Source organism: Pseudopipra pipra, chromosome 6 (assembly GCF_036250125.1).
Source record: "Pseudopipra pipra isolate bDixPip1 chromosome 6, bDixPip1.hap1, whole genome shotgun sequence".
NCBI classification, from domain to species: domain Eukaryota; kingdom Metazoa; phylum Chordata; class Aves; order Passeriformes; family Pipridae; genus Pseudopipra; species Pseudopipra pipra.
In genome coordinates this window covers 16,304,539-16,321,001 of record NC_087554.1, presented here as the reverse complement: position 1 = coordinate 16,321,001, position 16,463 = coordinate 16,304,539, and the positions used below count along the sequence as shown (strand labels likewise).

Genomic DNA, 16,463 nt, shown 5'->3' with positions numbered 1-16,463 from the left:
TGTGGAACTGAGAGGATGAGAACAGCACACAGGACTGTACTGGCTTCCTACTGGTATTTAGAGTGAGAAAAAGTGAGTGCAAGATAATCTAAACAAAATAACCTGTGAAAACTACATTTTCTCTTCTGCTTTGTAGTGTTTCACCAAACCACAAGAGAAAATCTTTCACAGCATATTCACTGTATTTTTCCAGTCTTCAATTAAGAGGACTAATGACATATTTTTCTCTAGCTAAACCTGACGTAGATGTGAAGAAAACTGCAAAAATTATTTCAATTTCTGGTATTGGGTGACATCCTTTCCCCACTGCGTGTGTGGACTTACTCCTTCCATGTCTGCTGTGTTGGGGTTTCATATTAATGATCAGGTGCATCAGAACCACTGCAGTCTAGTGGTTCACATCCCTTGGGTCATGCACTGGTTTTATATGTAGCATATTCTTTTTCCAATTTCTTGCCCAGTACCTATCATCTTTTTCCTGTTCGTCCATGCCTGTTCTCAAAGGAATCAATACCTCGTTGCAGGATGCAATAACATTGCTTTTTGTGAGCAGTTAACCTTTCCTCTTGAAGCATTTTGACGTCTGGTTTGCATTTCTACTGCAATCATACCCTTTGCCAAGACCTTAAATGCCTTTCCTGCAATAATTCTGGTGCTGTATCCTAAATGACTCTTGATTCATTGTGTGCTTTGGGCTTTGGTACACTGCCCGTAGTTTAAATCATTTTTACAGACTCTAATCTCCCAGAAGAGCCAGGTAAGTCTGATAGAAGCCTTGCATATTTAGCTGTGTAGCTAACCTGTTTTTCTTAATATTGGACTACCCTGTATTGTATATGATCTTTCTTGTACAATAAAGCTGCTTTCTCACAGGGGAAATAGCGGACAGTATTTCTTTGACAAAGAGTCAAGGAGCTGGTTAAAAATTATGCCATTGTTTCCTTCAGGAAGCACCAACTATACTTTGCCTTAGAGTTGGAACAAATACATATTAACAGGAAGCTCCATCTGATAGACCTAAGCTAACACAAACAGAGCATTCTCACTTTGTCTGTTGAAGGGTTTTTTGATGGCAAGTGACAGCTGAGAACAGTGATATGTCTACTAGCTTGGCCTGTGTAGGACATAACAGAGAGGAAGCGCGTGTTGTACAGGAAGCTATTGTAGCCAGTTCCTGGAGGGAATCATGCTTTTCTACATGAATGCAAGTATACTTCCCCTTTTGCTAGGCATCATCCTGCTGTAGAGAGGCGGGAAGATGGGAAGGGTTTGTGCCCCTCCTTCCTTCCCCTGCCTCAAAAACAAAGCAGAAAAAGATAAGACAAATCCTTAGAGAAAAACCATGCAAAGAGCCTGCTTGGCCAGAGATTTAAGTGCCCACCTTTCTCTCTTTTCCTATCAGCACTAAGGCATTTATTTATTTATTTGGTTTTTTTATTATTTATTTTAAACTTGTTTTGTCTTCGCCTACAGTTTGGGTAGGTTGCTGGTCTCTTCTAACTCCTTGTTACAGTGATTTTTTTTTTTATGCTAATTCATGAACAACTACTGTAGTTAATGAAACTAATGTGTTAATAAAAGAGTCAAAATTGGCTTAAGATATGGACAAAGAGGAATTGAAGTACAGGGCTCCTTCATTCTAACCTTGTACCTTCACCGGACCAGTCTCTTACAAACAAACTTATTTTTCTAATGGAGTAAGTGATGGAGGACCTCTGGTGTCCACCAGTTGCATAATTGAATGCTCATTTTGTATTCTGTTAGTAGACAGAATACTAAATGAGTACACTGTGCTCTGGTAGTCTATAGTCATAACTGAATTAGTGTCTTTCCAGTATTCAGTTCAGAGTTGCTGAAGAGTTCAGTGTAAGACCTACACATACGGGGTGTTTATGTGTGGAAATTTCATGTGTGGAAATTTCAAATTATTTTCTCTGTATGGTGAAATCCTGTTTCTTTTTTGAAAAAAGAGTTCAATCTGAGTTTCTCACTTTTAACAGCACCAGTTGTATTGGACACTATACCTTGATGATGAACCAATAAAATAACTGATCCAATAAAATAACTAATACAGGCCATCCTGTATTAGCTTCCTGGTGATGCTGTTTATGATCACAGAATCCTTTCTTTTATTATTGTCAGCTTTCTTCCATTTGACAAGTTCTAACTGTTCCCCTTCTAACTCTACCTTTTGTTAGATTTTTTTTTTTTTTTCTTAAGCAGTCCCCAGATACCTCGAATGAAAGAACAGGAAAGACCTGGTGCCTAGCTGCAGTAAGAAGTTACTTTAAATGAGTTAGTTTAACTGGTTGCACCATGGAAATGACCATGCAGTATTGTGTGAGGTGGTCAGGGATTTATGTTGACTTGCAGTGATATAAACCTCTTTAAGTTTTTCATCAGGATTTTCTTGATGTGAATTAAGTAAGGAATTGCTTCTCTGGCCTGGAATGTGGCAGAATGTATGACAAAATGAGTGATCCTCTTCAGTGTGTGTGTTACCTGAAGTTGTCTTTCTAAATTGTCATTGCAATAACTCTGTTTGTTGCCTGAAAAGCTGACTGAAAATGTCCTTTTTTGATGCCATTGACCTTTCTGTTCAGTCTGAAAAGTGCCAGTACATATAAGCCATGGAGATGAAAGATGAAACGATAATGCTGTCGTATGTTTTAATGAACTAATGTGAACTGGATATGCAGCAGCATTATAGTTTGCAAATTATGATGATCAAGATAAGAAGCTGCCCATGTTTAATCCGTTGTGTTGTTCATTCTCAATGTCATCCTTCCAGTTGTGAAGCTGTATGCTTAGAGGAGGTTAAACTTTGTGTTACTGTGTTTACCTAAGAAACCTATCACAGTTAAAAGCTTAAATAGCAAAAAATAGTTATCTGCTCTGTAAAAAATCTTAACAGAACAAATCCCACAAAGCAAAAAAACCAAACCACCCTCTGATTTACAGGGTCAATGACTGATCATGTGTGTGACTGAACAAAGCTGTACGTTCAAAGAAAGACAATGCAGTTGTGCAATAATAAGGGCAGATGGATTCAAGAAGGGATCTTAGGTAGAATGCTACCAAAGACATAGATGCACCTGAAAGATATTTTTTTTATTTACAGAATATTTTTTTTTTAGTTACAGTCATTTTCCCCAGTAGACAGAGAGGATGAACTATAACTAGCCATTGACTTCATATCGCTCCCCCCCAAAAAAAACTCCCCACAGATCCAGCTGTTATCAGATAAAATAGTATTTTCTGTATGCAAGGGCACTGAGAGTTGGATACCTTCGAGACTGATAGCTGTAATGAATAAAAGTTGTTAGAAAGAGCAGACTTAAGCCAGCTCTTAAACCACACTGAACAAGGAAAATTTCTGGCTTTCCGGAGGGATAGAACTCAAGTTGGGTTTATATAAATCGAGCTGAACTATGCATGGTTCTTTGCATCTATTAAATGTTTTTGAGGTCTCAGCTTAATTTAGAGCCTAATGGCAACCTTTTTCAGGTTTATGGAAAGGCTCCCACTGCGAGCATGTAAGAAACACTGCAAGAAGGAATAAAATCTACCCACATTTCAATACTTGTTATGAGAACAGCTGCATGTGCATGAGACTGTATTAATCTGGTGAGTAAGTACTTCCAAGGTGTCTCATGCACCTTTTAAAAAATGTTCCTGGTCATATCACTGGACATACTTTATAAACCTTTATCAGTTCTCCTACCTGTGACATTTACTAAATGAGCATTGTTATCTCTCAGTAAGTGGTTAATTGTTCCTTTGATCATTCTACACATTGTTGCAAGCCACAAAAAAGACATGCTAATGTTCAAAAGTCGTAGTTAAATATAGAAAAAAGACAGCAGCTCAGAGCTGAAGGCTGCACAGTACTGATAGCTACCTGTAATGTGTCAAGTTCCTGCAGCTGCCATTGAGGTCAGGAAAAAGCCTTAAGTCTGTTCTGTAAGTCAAAATATATCATAGAATAGCCAGAAAACATTAAATCCACTTTTAGCTCTTAATATATTCCCTATTTGTTGCTAAATATAGTACATATACTGGCTAGACATGTTCCCTTGTCAGCTGAATTATTCCTTCCTGGAAATGCTCTGGCTTCTAAAACCTGTTTGAGCCAAAAAGAAAAAATCTAAATTGTCTGACTGGTTTCATGGAGTAAGGCAAAATTTTTTATTTATTATATGTTTGCCCACATGCACACACATGCCTGTGCACACATTGTCTCATGTAGCTCTCTATACACATATGTCTAAGTACATGCTTTTCATTTTAGCGGGTGGTGTAGCATAGATGCACATCCCAAGTCTATATATAGGCTTGGATGTGCATGAGCTCGAAGTGTGACTGGGCTTCTGCACGCTGGTGGTGTTTCATGTGCTCTGAGATAGCTCCACTTCTGGGTTTTACTCCACCAGGTGTGCAGTGCCTGTGAAAACTGAGTTCAGGAGACATCCACAGAAACTGGCTTCTAGTAAAATAGTGCTGTCTGTCTGAGAGGAAATGGGTCATCTTGTAATAGTCTACGAAAAATTGAGTCCATGAAAGAAAACATCTGCTGTTCTGTAAGTGTCCATGCTGCTTTAACAGTGGTTTCATGGTTTCACATTGAGAAGTACAGAGATAATCAGATAATCACTTGCAAATTTCTTTGTGTTAAAAGAAATGTAGCACTGTTAAATATGACTTAACCACAAAGCTAAGTATTTTTGAATGCATCTGCTGATGGCATCCATATCTGTGATTTATCTACATGCAAGCAGATCCTACTTTATAACCTGGGAGAGACAATATGAAAAACTTTGCACTCTGTCACCTCATCTCTAGTGCCTGCTTGGCCCCCCAGTCTAAGAGTGAGATCAGAGCTGATGAAAGCCTGAAATCATCATCACTCTGCTTCCTTTCTTGAAGATGGTCGTGTTTGTGCATAGAGGGTAAACAAGCAATGGGTTTGAGGAGATAAAAGATTGGTGGTTTCCCAGAGACTACGCCTTTTCTCACTGCTAAAGAAATTCCCCTGTTCTGCTGACTCTCTCTCCTTTAGAGGAAAAATGTGCTGTACTGGAGTGGAGTCATCAGGGCAGATTTAATGGCGAATGTTTGTTCTGTTACCCCATATACAACTGCTGAAATCTGCATGAGGCTGTATGCTCAGCAAAGTTTTCCCGAGTAGCTGATGCTACTGGTTAACCATTCATCAGATCTTTAGATCTAATGGTCTTAGATCTTTAGTCTCTGAATGATACTATGTGGAAGCTAAGGTATTTTTAATTTTTTACTGTGAGACAGAGAAATGGTGTGGTTTATCTCCAGCTGGCAACTAAGTACCACATAGCTGCTCACTCCATTACCCTGCCCCGCCTACTGGTGGGGAGGAGAATGGGAAAAACAGTAAATAAAACTCATGGGTTGAGGTGAGAATAATTTAATAATTGAAACAAAGGATATTATAATAATGAATGCTACTACTAATAATAATTGCAGTGAAAGGGAGATAGAGAGAGCAAAATAAAACCTAAGAGAAGCAAGTGATGCACAATACAATTGCTCACCACCTGTTGACTGATGCCCTGCATATCCCTGAGCAGCAGTTGGGGGTTCCCAGACAACTCCCCCCAGTTTATATACTTATCATTCCACATTTAGTTTGCCTAATTTAAATGTCCATGTTTAGAGCCCCTTCAACCCACTCAACCATTGAAATAACTAAATATTTTGCACAATAACTTGTTTCAGATGGTATATAATTTACTTCCTGAAGGTGTCCAGTGTCTGTCAGTGACAAGAGGGCTTTGACGTGCAGGTGAGGCTCTGTTTGTCTGAAACAAAGGTCTCTTAACTTAGCTATCTGGAATTATGGGGTTGATTAAGGTAGGGCTGATACACTGGTCTACTAGTATTTGTCTAAAACTGTTCTTGTTGTAAGGTTGTTTTCAGTTGCGTTAGTTTTTCTGATATTACCTGGCTGGATGCAGAGTTTACATACTTAGCATCTGTATCAAGGCAAGTAATTTTTTTTTGAAAACGGAGTAATAGCAATTACAGTAAAGTGATACCAAGAGTGATAAGGTTATTTTGAGCATGTGAAAATTATAATGTTCACTTTTCTGAGGCTTGCCAGTTAAATTTCCCCAGGATGATTTCACATGAGCAAATTCAAGTTTGAGGCAGAGTCTATCCTTGCAACTGTTTTTTGTAGTTATTTAACTCCTGTGGACTTGGCTGCTGTCTAGGCAGTAACTAAGTGTGTTGCACTTCTGTCTGAAGAAAGAGGAGAAAGCTGTCAAAAAAAGGAGCAAACTTCATATTTTTCATTTTCCTGGTGCCTCATTCCCTTCGTATGCTTCAAAAGTGGAAAAGGAAGTCACTAGTACCAAAACAAAACCAGGAGTTTTTCCAGCAAGAGCTGTGTATTGGAAACCACAAACAGCAGGCTCATGCCAGAGGAGGACAACGTGTATTTTTCTTTTTTTAATCTCTTAATTTTGCGCCCTCTCTTCCTTACATGCAATTGAGCTAAGCAAAATAGTAATGCCAGTGTAACAGGGTTAGTATCTTAGCTGTGGTGCTCCACTGGCACAGCTCTGCTAGTGGGCCTTGTGGGTATCATCTCTCTAATGCCAAAGAAACAGATGAGAAGCAGCAATATCTGACCAAACATCTTTGTTTCGTTTGGCATGATGTGTATTTGTGGGTATGAAGGTGTCTCATGCACCAGCTTGGAAAGAGCACAACAATAAATTGCAAGAGTTTTTGTGGAGGTGAAAAAAAAAAAAAATTAGTAAGACTGAAATGGATCCATGTGCATGAAAACCCACAAAAGTAGGTAGTGCAGTGACTGGCACTTGATGCAGTTCTTACATCAGCCATCAGTTTCTGTAGTAGTAACAAGCAAAGAGATTTGGCAAATGATTAGCCCCAACCCTAAATTTATCTTCCTGTCACCTAGGGACACAAACTTTCACCTTAAATCCTTATGAGGGTCCCTTCCCTTGTGTGTGTTTGTCTTTGTTTGATAGTCTTTGCTTCAGTGCCCTCTTGTGGTTTCATGTATTGACAGGGTAAAACTTTTTAACACAACTGTTACTATTAAAAGATGTCATAAGTAATAATACTCAAAGTGTAATCAGACAGCTTAGACCATCCCTTGCAACTCCCTGTTTTGCTTTGAACTCGTAATTCTCCGTATGTTGAACTTTCTATCCAGAGAGTCTTAGCTGTCTCTGTGCAACTGCACCCATTTATGTTCATGCTGTCACGTGTATTGGTCTTATGCAATTGTAGGAATATTACAGATAGAAGGGCTGGACACTTGGGGAACCTTTATGTTATGTTTCAAATGACTGAATAATCTTTGCCTTTTCTTGCTTGGTCTGCACAGCTTATTTGTGCTTAGAATGCTCAAAGGTACAAGGTAAAATGAGAAGGTTTTAGAGATAAATCAGAAACATGTGTTTATATTTTGCCCAGGTAAAAGTATATTCTCATATATGTGTTTGTGTTGATATGTGATAATGTCTGTCCTTATTATCCGTCAGTTCATTATCTATTTGATTTTTGTGCCGAATTGCCTACAAACTTCCTTTCCATGATTCTGTAGTACGATCTTGGAGGTTGAACTCAGTGATCTCAAAGGTTGGAGTTGATCATCTCAGTGGTCTTTTCTAACCTAAATGCTTCATTTTTGTGATCATTTTTCAGTGTGTGCACTGGACTTGCCTGCGCTGTGTTTTGAGGTGATCATTGAGCAGCCTAGCTTATCTCGTCAGCCTTAACACAGAGATCTGTGACAGGGTGCATGATTTAGTTACTGGATTAACAGCAAGTTTCTGTTGAGTGCAAAGGATTGGTGTTGCTTGTCTCAAAGAATTGTGAAAAACAGCCCTAACAACCAGCACTGTGTTTAACAAGTGAATGTTTTAAGTCTTGTTGATTGCTCTTGTCATGTTTTTAAAAGGAACACAGACTTCTTTGGGAACTGGGAGCTACCTGTGCCTAATGTAGAGGACAGCATCCAGTTTGGGTTGTTATTTGTTTTCTTTCCCAGATATGTTAGGTTCTGTTAAGGTAAGGAGCAATCCTGTGGGGTAGTGGGCACAGTTGAAGCTGCTCAGGGAAGGAGTCTAAAGGTCGGCTAAAGGAGTCTGAAGGCAGGGCAGTAGGGCTGGGCAGGCTTACCTTCCAGATGGGGGGAGAGGATTTCTGGGGGTTACAGGCAGTTGGGCTGAGTTTCCTGCAACGCCCTGGCTGTCCTGAGTCTTATGTTGGGAACCAGGCACCCCTCCCTAAGGACAAGTGTGTGCTTGCAGCTCAGAAAGCCAACTATGTGCTGGGCTGCAACAAAAGCAACATTGCCAGCAGGTGAAGGGAAATGATTCTGCCCTTCTGCTCTGCTCTGGTGAGACAACTCCTGGAGTGTTGCATCCAACTCTGGGGTCCCCAGCGTGGGAAGGACATCAGTCTGTTGAGTGCAGAGAAGGGCCACCAAGATGATTAGAGGGATGGAGCACCTCTCCTACAAGGAAGGGTTGAGAGAATTAGGATTGTTTAGCCTGGAAAAGAGGAGGCTTCAGGGTGACCTAATTGCAGCCTTCCAGTACCTGAAGGGGGCCTACAGGAAAGATGAAGAGAGACTATTTACAAGGGCAGATAGTGACAATACAAGGGCAAATGGCTTCAAACTCAAAGGGGCAGGTTTAGATTAGATATTAGGAAAACAATTTTACAGTGAGGGTTGAGGCACTGGAACAGATTGCCCAGAGAAGTTATGGGTGCCCCATCCCTGAAAGTGCTTAAGGCCAGGTTGGATGGGGCTCTGAGCAACCTGTTCTAGTGGAAGGTGTCCCTGCCCATGGCAAGGGGGTTGGAATGAGATGACCTTTAAGGCCCTTTCCAGCCCAAACCCAATATGATTCTATGATTCACTTGGGCAAGGGGTACCAGGGAACAAATCCTTATGTTCCCATTCTCTCTCTGATAGCTGCTGTGAAATTTTGTTTCATTTAAAAATGGAATCTCACCTATGTTGTGTTTCAAATGCCAAATGTCAGACTTTATTTATTTGGGGCCTTTTAGAAACTGGTTATAAAAGTGCGGGCAGAGCCTCTTAAGCTCTGGCTTAGTTGGGATTTCTCTTTGCTGTTAATTGGAATTTAGAACAGCAAAAAGGCAAATATTTGAAACATGCTGGGGGGTTGTGTGGTGATTCAACCATAGTAGACCTTACAATGGGAAAGAACAAGGAATGCTATTTTCCTGAGGGGCTAGGAAAGAGCAAATCTTAGAGGGAGGCTAAAGCTCGTGTTATAGTTTAGTTTCATTTCATAATATCCAACCCAAAACCTCAGTGTCTGATGAGAAATAAACTATTCAACAGGAAGCAGGATCACGCAAAAGTTAAGAGCTGTATTTTGGGATAATCCAATATCAATGACATTTCCGTGTGGACAGATAATTTGTAATGCCTTGCTTACCTGTCCTCCCTGTAGGTCCTTATTACGTTGCATTACATTATTTTAATTCTTTAATTTCTTTTAATTTACAGCTTCCTTATTGTGCTGATATGCCTTATCTTCAGTGTGCTTTCTACAATTGAACAGTATGCAGCTCTTGCTACAGGGACATTATTTTGGATGGTACGTATGTGGACATTAACGTGATTGATGCATGTTTGTTCTTAATGTGGAAATTCTGATCTCCTGAGCTAATACCACATTAAGCAGAATGTTCCTTATGGTTTAGTTGACAAGAGACTTTTTTTGCTTTTCCCTAATGAGTCTGTAAAGCCACAGAAACACTGAATGTCATGGTAGCACAAAAATCAAGTCATACCTTATATGGCCTATACTGAGTGCATCTGTGGTGTGTCCAACACATACAGCTGTTCTAATTAAGCTTGAATCCCTCATACTGTTTGGGTTAATCTTTTTTTCAGCCATACTGAAGATCAGACCATAGGGGGGAAAAAGTTAAGTGGAAGTCCTTTCTTTCAGTTGATGTCGCATCCAGCTTTGTTTCACAAGTGGAAAACTCATGTATGTTCGTTGACTTTAAGACAACTTGCTCTACCTGTCTTATGCTCTTTCCCTTCAGTAGAAGAAACATATTCACCATGTTTATAGCACACTAATGCTGCAACAGATATGCATCAACAAATGGTCCAGGAGTATTATTGTCCTGCTAGCTTAGATTTCATTGAAGAGCCTTAGTTTTGAAGTCGGAGAGACATGTTTTTAAACATCCAAAAATTTTATAAATTTATTTTATATAAATTTGTATATTTATATAAATTTGTGCCTCAGTTGTGGGGTACCCCCTGCTAAATCATAGATTTCTCTGTATTTGTAAATAAATGACCATTATTTAACTTGTGAAAACACTGTCACTATATTGAAAAAATGCTAACTAGCAATATAAATGTTTGTTCAAAACAGGATTGTAGGAATGCACCAGATATATTGTCAGTTTATCTATTAAATATGCTGAAGTTCTATACCTAATATGAACACTGTAAGAATAAGAATATAGCATATTAAATTTAGTGTCAATCATGCTATTTCTACATGAAGTATGTTCATGCCTGGTATATTATTTTTAACTGAGTTGTAAGATATTTGAACTCATAGGTGTAATGTTATTAGTGCCAGCTAAGAGCTTCTATACACTTACTTCTGCACTCAGTACCTTTTCTCTTTTGTGGTTTGGAGTTCTGTTTTTGTGTGATTTAAGTTGTTCTGTTTGGTTTTTTTTTAATCCATAACTAGTAGTTACGGATACTTCTGTTCATTTCTATGATGAATTTAACTTGTGATAATGTCTCTCTCGTCTTTGCAATATATCATAATATTTTATCTGTGTGTTGCTTCAGTGAAATAACTCCTAGTGACAACATAACTGGTGAGGTTTCATTCCCCGCCCCCACCCTGTGAAATCATGGAGCTCGTTTTGTTTGTTCCTGCTGTGTGCAGTACGTGTTGTCTGTGTCTGGGTAATACAGTCAGTGCAATGTGCATGCCATGCATTCAGGATTACATACAGTGTGTGTGATATGCGGTTAGGTATAGTGTATTTGTACTAATCTCTATTATCTTGCTCTCTAAGTAGTGAGAGAATCAGTGAATGGTGAATCAGTGTTCCTCTTCTATATAATGAGAAAAACTGTGGTTAATTTTTAACATTGAAATGCTATTCAGGAAAGAAGAAATTGTTTGTTTGTTCACTATTGGCATATTCTGACATTGTTTTCTTAAAGGATTAGCTGTGGTAACTTTCATGACACCTACAGGGATTACAGGGATCCATCAATCCAAAGCAGGAGATGGGCCAATGTGCTCTCTTCTCTGTCCAGTTTCGGTGGAACTCTCAAAGGAGTTGTAGTATCTTGAAACACAAATATAAATGTCAGAATCTGGTTCCTGTTGGTGTCTACCTAGTAAAATTTCCTAATCTATTATTTTTGTAAAAGATTTTACTTTGATTTCAAGATACCATAACAAGCTGTCAAAATCAGATGTAACTGAATTCCTTGGGAGAAGATTTAGTCACAGATGACTGGTTGAAGAGAATCTGCAAAATACAAAGAAGGAAGAAAAATAAAGTGTAATAGCATGTGGAGATTAAAACAGAAAACAGGAAAAAGCAGAGTGCAAGCTTTCAACCCAAATGGTGCTGTAACAAGACATGAAAGCTGAGGAGAGCATTCTCTCTATTCCTCTGCAGTGGGAATTAATTTCTCTGTTGTGTTTGTGGAAGGATTTTTAGTTATTTGACAATAATAGTTTTAATTTGGAGCCAGACAATTCCAGTAGGTCACATTGTCATTGTAGGTGAGCAAAGAAGGGCAAGTAACTTGTTTTACAAACTAATACTAAGAGAGAGAAAGGACAAAGGAGCAGCAGTGTACCAGCAACCTACCAGGAGGAGTATGGGAATCCTGAAGAAGGCTTTTTTTTGGGCTTAACTGAGCAGTGAGGATGAAGGAACCTTTGGCCATGTAGAGTTTCCAGTTTGAGACCTCAAGTAATCCCATGAAATTTGAATTTTGTTGCCCAAGTGTGTGAAATTGAAATAATTGAATTAATGCTTGGAGACCTTTAACTCTTTCTTTTGAAGATTATAAAATTGAGCCCACTTTTCCCTCTCAGCATTCCAAAGGGAGAATTACTGAGGTGTTGTCAAAAGCAGATTGCCTTTTATTTGGATATAATTTCCTGTATAGCATAGAATTATCTCTAAAAGAATTATGCTTTGTAGTGCATCAAATATAAGGCTGAGATAGTGTTACCAAATATTCAGTGAAATTTTGCCTACTTGAGATTTGTGGACTTATGTTTTGTGGGGTAGAGGGGAGGCTTTGACCAGGCAGCCGCAGGTCTGGAAATGCAAGAAATGACAGTATCATGCTGAATGTCTGGAAATGAGTGCTCAGAGTTAGCATGTGGGTAATGCTGATCCAAACAGCCCCTAGAGCAAGTCTGATTAGACAAGCTTACTGCATGGACATTGTAAACCTGATTCATCTTGAAAATGAGATGGCATAACTGTAAAAGCACGTGTGTGTGTGTGTGTGTGTGTTTGTGTATGTAATCTGCAAAATACTGTTGTTACAGAATCCCTTCTATAGCCCGTGTGAGTTTCATGGCATTGAAGATGCATGTTGGGAAAAGAACAGAATCTGTTCCTCCTGATTGAAAAGTTATTTAAACAAGACCATTAAAAACACTCACAATTAAGAGCTGTATTGCTTTATTTCCTCCAAATACTTTGCCAAATAGCAAAGTATTTGGCTCTGACCCTGTAAAAGATATAAGCACCTACACAATTTCAGCAGACAGTCTTTTTGAAACTAGGGAGCCTGGTCACATTAAAGTTACTAATAGAAGCTGAGTGTGCCCTTCTTCATGAATAAGAATTTCATGCTTCAATAATACAGTCATACAAGATATTACAATTATATGAAAAAAAGAGCTCAAAAAGTTGTCAAGATTATGTGTATATATTAGTTTTATTTTATTCTGGAGCTGCTTGTCTTAAATCACCTCCCACTACTACAGCAGGAAACAGATGTTATGTTTTCAATATTTTTAAAGCATTAAAAAATGCTTCTGTTTTTCATAACAACAAGAAAAATGCAAGCTTAACATTGAAAAAATAAAAACAAAGGCAAGTTTATATGTGTTCCAAGTGGTGTTCCAGTTTTAGACAAAAAGCTTACAATTAGTTGCTGAATCTTTCTCTACTTGTCACCACATTTCACAAGGCAAAGAGCCTTGATGAAAGCTATACCTAAATGCAGTTGTAATGGGAGATTAGGAGAGAATTGGCCTTTTGTTAGTTTCCAGAATGCAGTGAAAACTGTTTAAATTTGCATGTGTTTATTTTCTCTTCTTCTCACTAGATGGTGCTGTTGGAGGGGGTTTGACTCCAGTTACTCATTGGCACTTGCCCAGCGTGAGCTGGAGTCTGAGCCAAGATTGTGAAAGGATCATCATTTTGAAGAGTCCTATGTACACTTGGCCCATGTAAAATGGTTCGGGAGAGCTTTTGCCATGACTCATAAAGAGAATGTGGTATATCTGTGTAAAAATTGATTTTGAAACTACAATGTATAAACTATGGAAAAAAGTAATTCAGAGATGTATGTTCCCAGAGAGGCCATATTTTTCTTTTATTTTCATAAGCAAGGATTTTATGGTGCCAGAACACAGCAGAATGCTGTTATCTCAGCATGATCTAAGAAAATCCAAGTGCCTGATCCAAGGGGATTAAATATTCTGCTGAACCAAGGGATATTTAGTGTGCCTGAAAAAGCTATTTTCTGGTAGGAATCTCATTTCAATATTGATTCCAACCAAATAAAAAAAAAGGTATGTTTTTATGATGAAAGTATAAGCTCTTTCCAGCTTTCTGTTTTCTGAGTTCCTTTTCTACTTTAGCATACTTCTTACTGAAGAGATGAAACAACCTTTAAACATTAAAAAATATAAATTAAGGTAAAAGGACAATTTGTTTTGGGTGGTTAACATTTACTTCATTGGTGTTGAAATTATTCTTACAGTTATGAGAAACTGGCACAGTCTAGGCCTATAAGAAATCTAGTTTTTATTAGTTTTTTAATATAATATTTTATTTTGAGTATAAACCTTGTGTTTTGTTTACTGGAGTGTCTTGTGGGTCTTGTGAGAAAGAAAGAAAAAGACCTACAGCTTTTGCTTCTAAAGATGGTCTTCACAGAGAACAAATGGGTCAAATAGTTCAAAGTGGTTCCAGGATTTTTCTTTTCTGGTTATCTTCCTTGGTTAAGAAGGCTGAGGCAGAGACTTACAATCTGGATATTGGTGCATTTGCATCCTCCAAAATTATGGGATGTAATTTAGTCTGTAAGGAATGTCTAGTGATAGATCTACAGAATGATCTAGTCTACAGACTCCGAAGAACAACTGTAACTGAGAAAGGAAAGACTTTGTCTTCGCAGCCTCAGCAGAGTCCCTTGGTCTGACCCAAAGTGAGGTCAGCTGGTGCAGAAGGTGTCTAGTGGGCTCATGGTCTTTAATCCTTTTCCTTTGCTGGATCTCAGATCGACCTGTCCAGGGAGTCACTCACTGCAGCATTTCCTTTCTGTTGCTCCACTGATAGGTGAAGTTGAGAATTCCAGCTCTCAATCAAAGTCAACCTCTCTGCATTTTAGTCTGTAGTAACAAAGCCAACTGTGAGTGATTTGAAGGCTCAGAAACATGATAAGAAATTAAAATCGCCCTCCTTCCTTTTAATTAGGGAACAGTATAGCTGGAACAAGGAACTTCCTCTGGATTTGCACCCAGGTGTTTCTTGCTGCACTTAGCCTGTGGTTGTGATGTTTGTGGCTGAGCTGTGCTGGTAGATAAAGCAAGTGCTTCTAATCTGCCTCACTGCAGAATCAGCTGCCTTGGTTTAAAATGTTGCTGGTAGTAACATCTTAACTTGATCCAGCTGTTCTCAAAGTGATCCCTTGTCAACTCCCCTGGTCTGTATTGGAGAATTATGTGTTTAACGTAAATGTGATGTTAAAAGGATTTAATTAATTTGGTTCAGGAGGTTGCGTGAACATACCTAAATTCTGGTTTGAGTCCATTCTGAGCAGGTCAAAAGGAGCCAAATCACATGTTTCTAAAGTGGAAACAAAGTTGTCTGTTAGGGACTGCTGAACCAATGTAATTAAATGTCTTGGTTTTTTGTTTGTTTTTTTTTTTTTTAAAAAAAGGTAAGCCTGCTGCTATTGTTTGGTGTAGATGAAGTCTGAGCTGAAGAGGAATGCAGGGAAGGAATGAAGAGGTGATATGAAATGAAAGCATTTTTAGACCAGTAAGGGGGAGATGAGCTGCTTTTGTTTTTACATGTGCTAAAAATCAAACATGAATATAGTTTCCAACAACTATAGTTTCCCTGTAAAATCTGCAGAGGGCAGCATTGGACCATGCTGTGTTCTGCCTGGGGTGTCTGATTCTGACCTTGGATGGTGTCCCAAATTAGGTAAAAATATATTTTGGAAGAGGTGAACTATGAATAAAAGAAATGGTTTTTTCACATGGGCTTGGGGAATTTTATACGAGTAATTAGCAACAATAATTTTGGGAGAGAGAGGTGGAAGAAAAGGGCTGTGTAAACATTGGTGCCAGAGATAACTCTGGCTGCTTTGTGGTGGTAGCTGCAAAATTCAAACTGTTTGGTCTGCCTGATTGCTCATCGTGTGGATGGCTTTTAGGGAAGGAAAAAAAAAGAGAACAATTAAAGCTTTCAGTGAAATGAATTGGACAAGTCTTTGCATGGAGGAGAAAGAAGAAGTTACTAAACTTGTTAATATACTGAAAGATTTCCAGTATGTCATGTCATCCTAGGTATGCTCTTATTATTGTCTTAGATGTTTCCTATTCAGTTGGGATAAAATAAAAATTTTATCTGTCTAAATGTCTCTAAAGTTACCACCAAAAATTACTTTTATGTGTATATAATAAGAATAAGCAGTGATTTTTATGTATTCCATACATTTCCATACATTTCTTCTAGAAGGTCTAAAAATTGTGGGTTTGAATTCTTTTTTTAGTCTGCTACACTGGAGTGGCCTGGATGTAGAAAATTGATTACTTCCCCTTCTGCTTTTTTTGAGAACTATGAAAAAAAAAAATCCCTTTTCTTGGATTTCTGTACCCGGAGTAGTGTGGTGGCATACCTGAACACTGTCATTTCAAATAAAGTCTACAACTACATCGTTGTGCATAAAAGGAATTGGAATTTAGCATTTATCCCCACTGGGATGAGATGGCTGTGGAGCACCATTGGTGCTGTGGAGCAGCATTTATTGGGACTCCAACTTTGAAGCCTAAGATGGGCTCTGACCAGAGCGACCTTCCTCACGCTCAGGGTGGGGCTGGTGACAGATTGCGGGGCAGCTCGAACCACTCCTGATGGATTGG

At 38.7% G+C, this 16,463-nt stretch overlaps 1 protein-coding gene across 3 annotated transcripts in view; it reads left to right on the top strand.

Annotated features, from left to right (window-relative positions):
* The window catches only part of KCNQ1 (potassium voltage-gated channel subfamily Q member 1), a 340,245-nt gene that overhangs the window by 35,537 nt on the left and 288,245 nt on the right, over positions 1-16,463 (top strand). For all 3 annotated transcript variants that reach the window (XM_064657544.1, XM_064657543.1, XM_064657542.1), the window contains exon 2: positions 9,560-9,650. In XM_064657544.1, the coding sequence (XP_064513614.1) occupies positions 9,560-9,650 (91 nt within the window). The remainder of the gene's footprint in view (positions 1-9,559; positions 9,651-16,463) is intronic.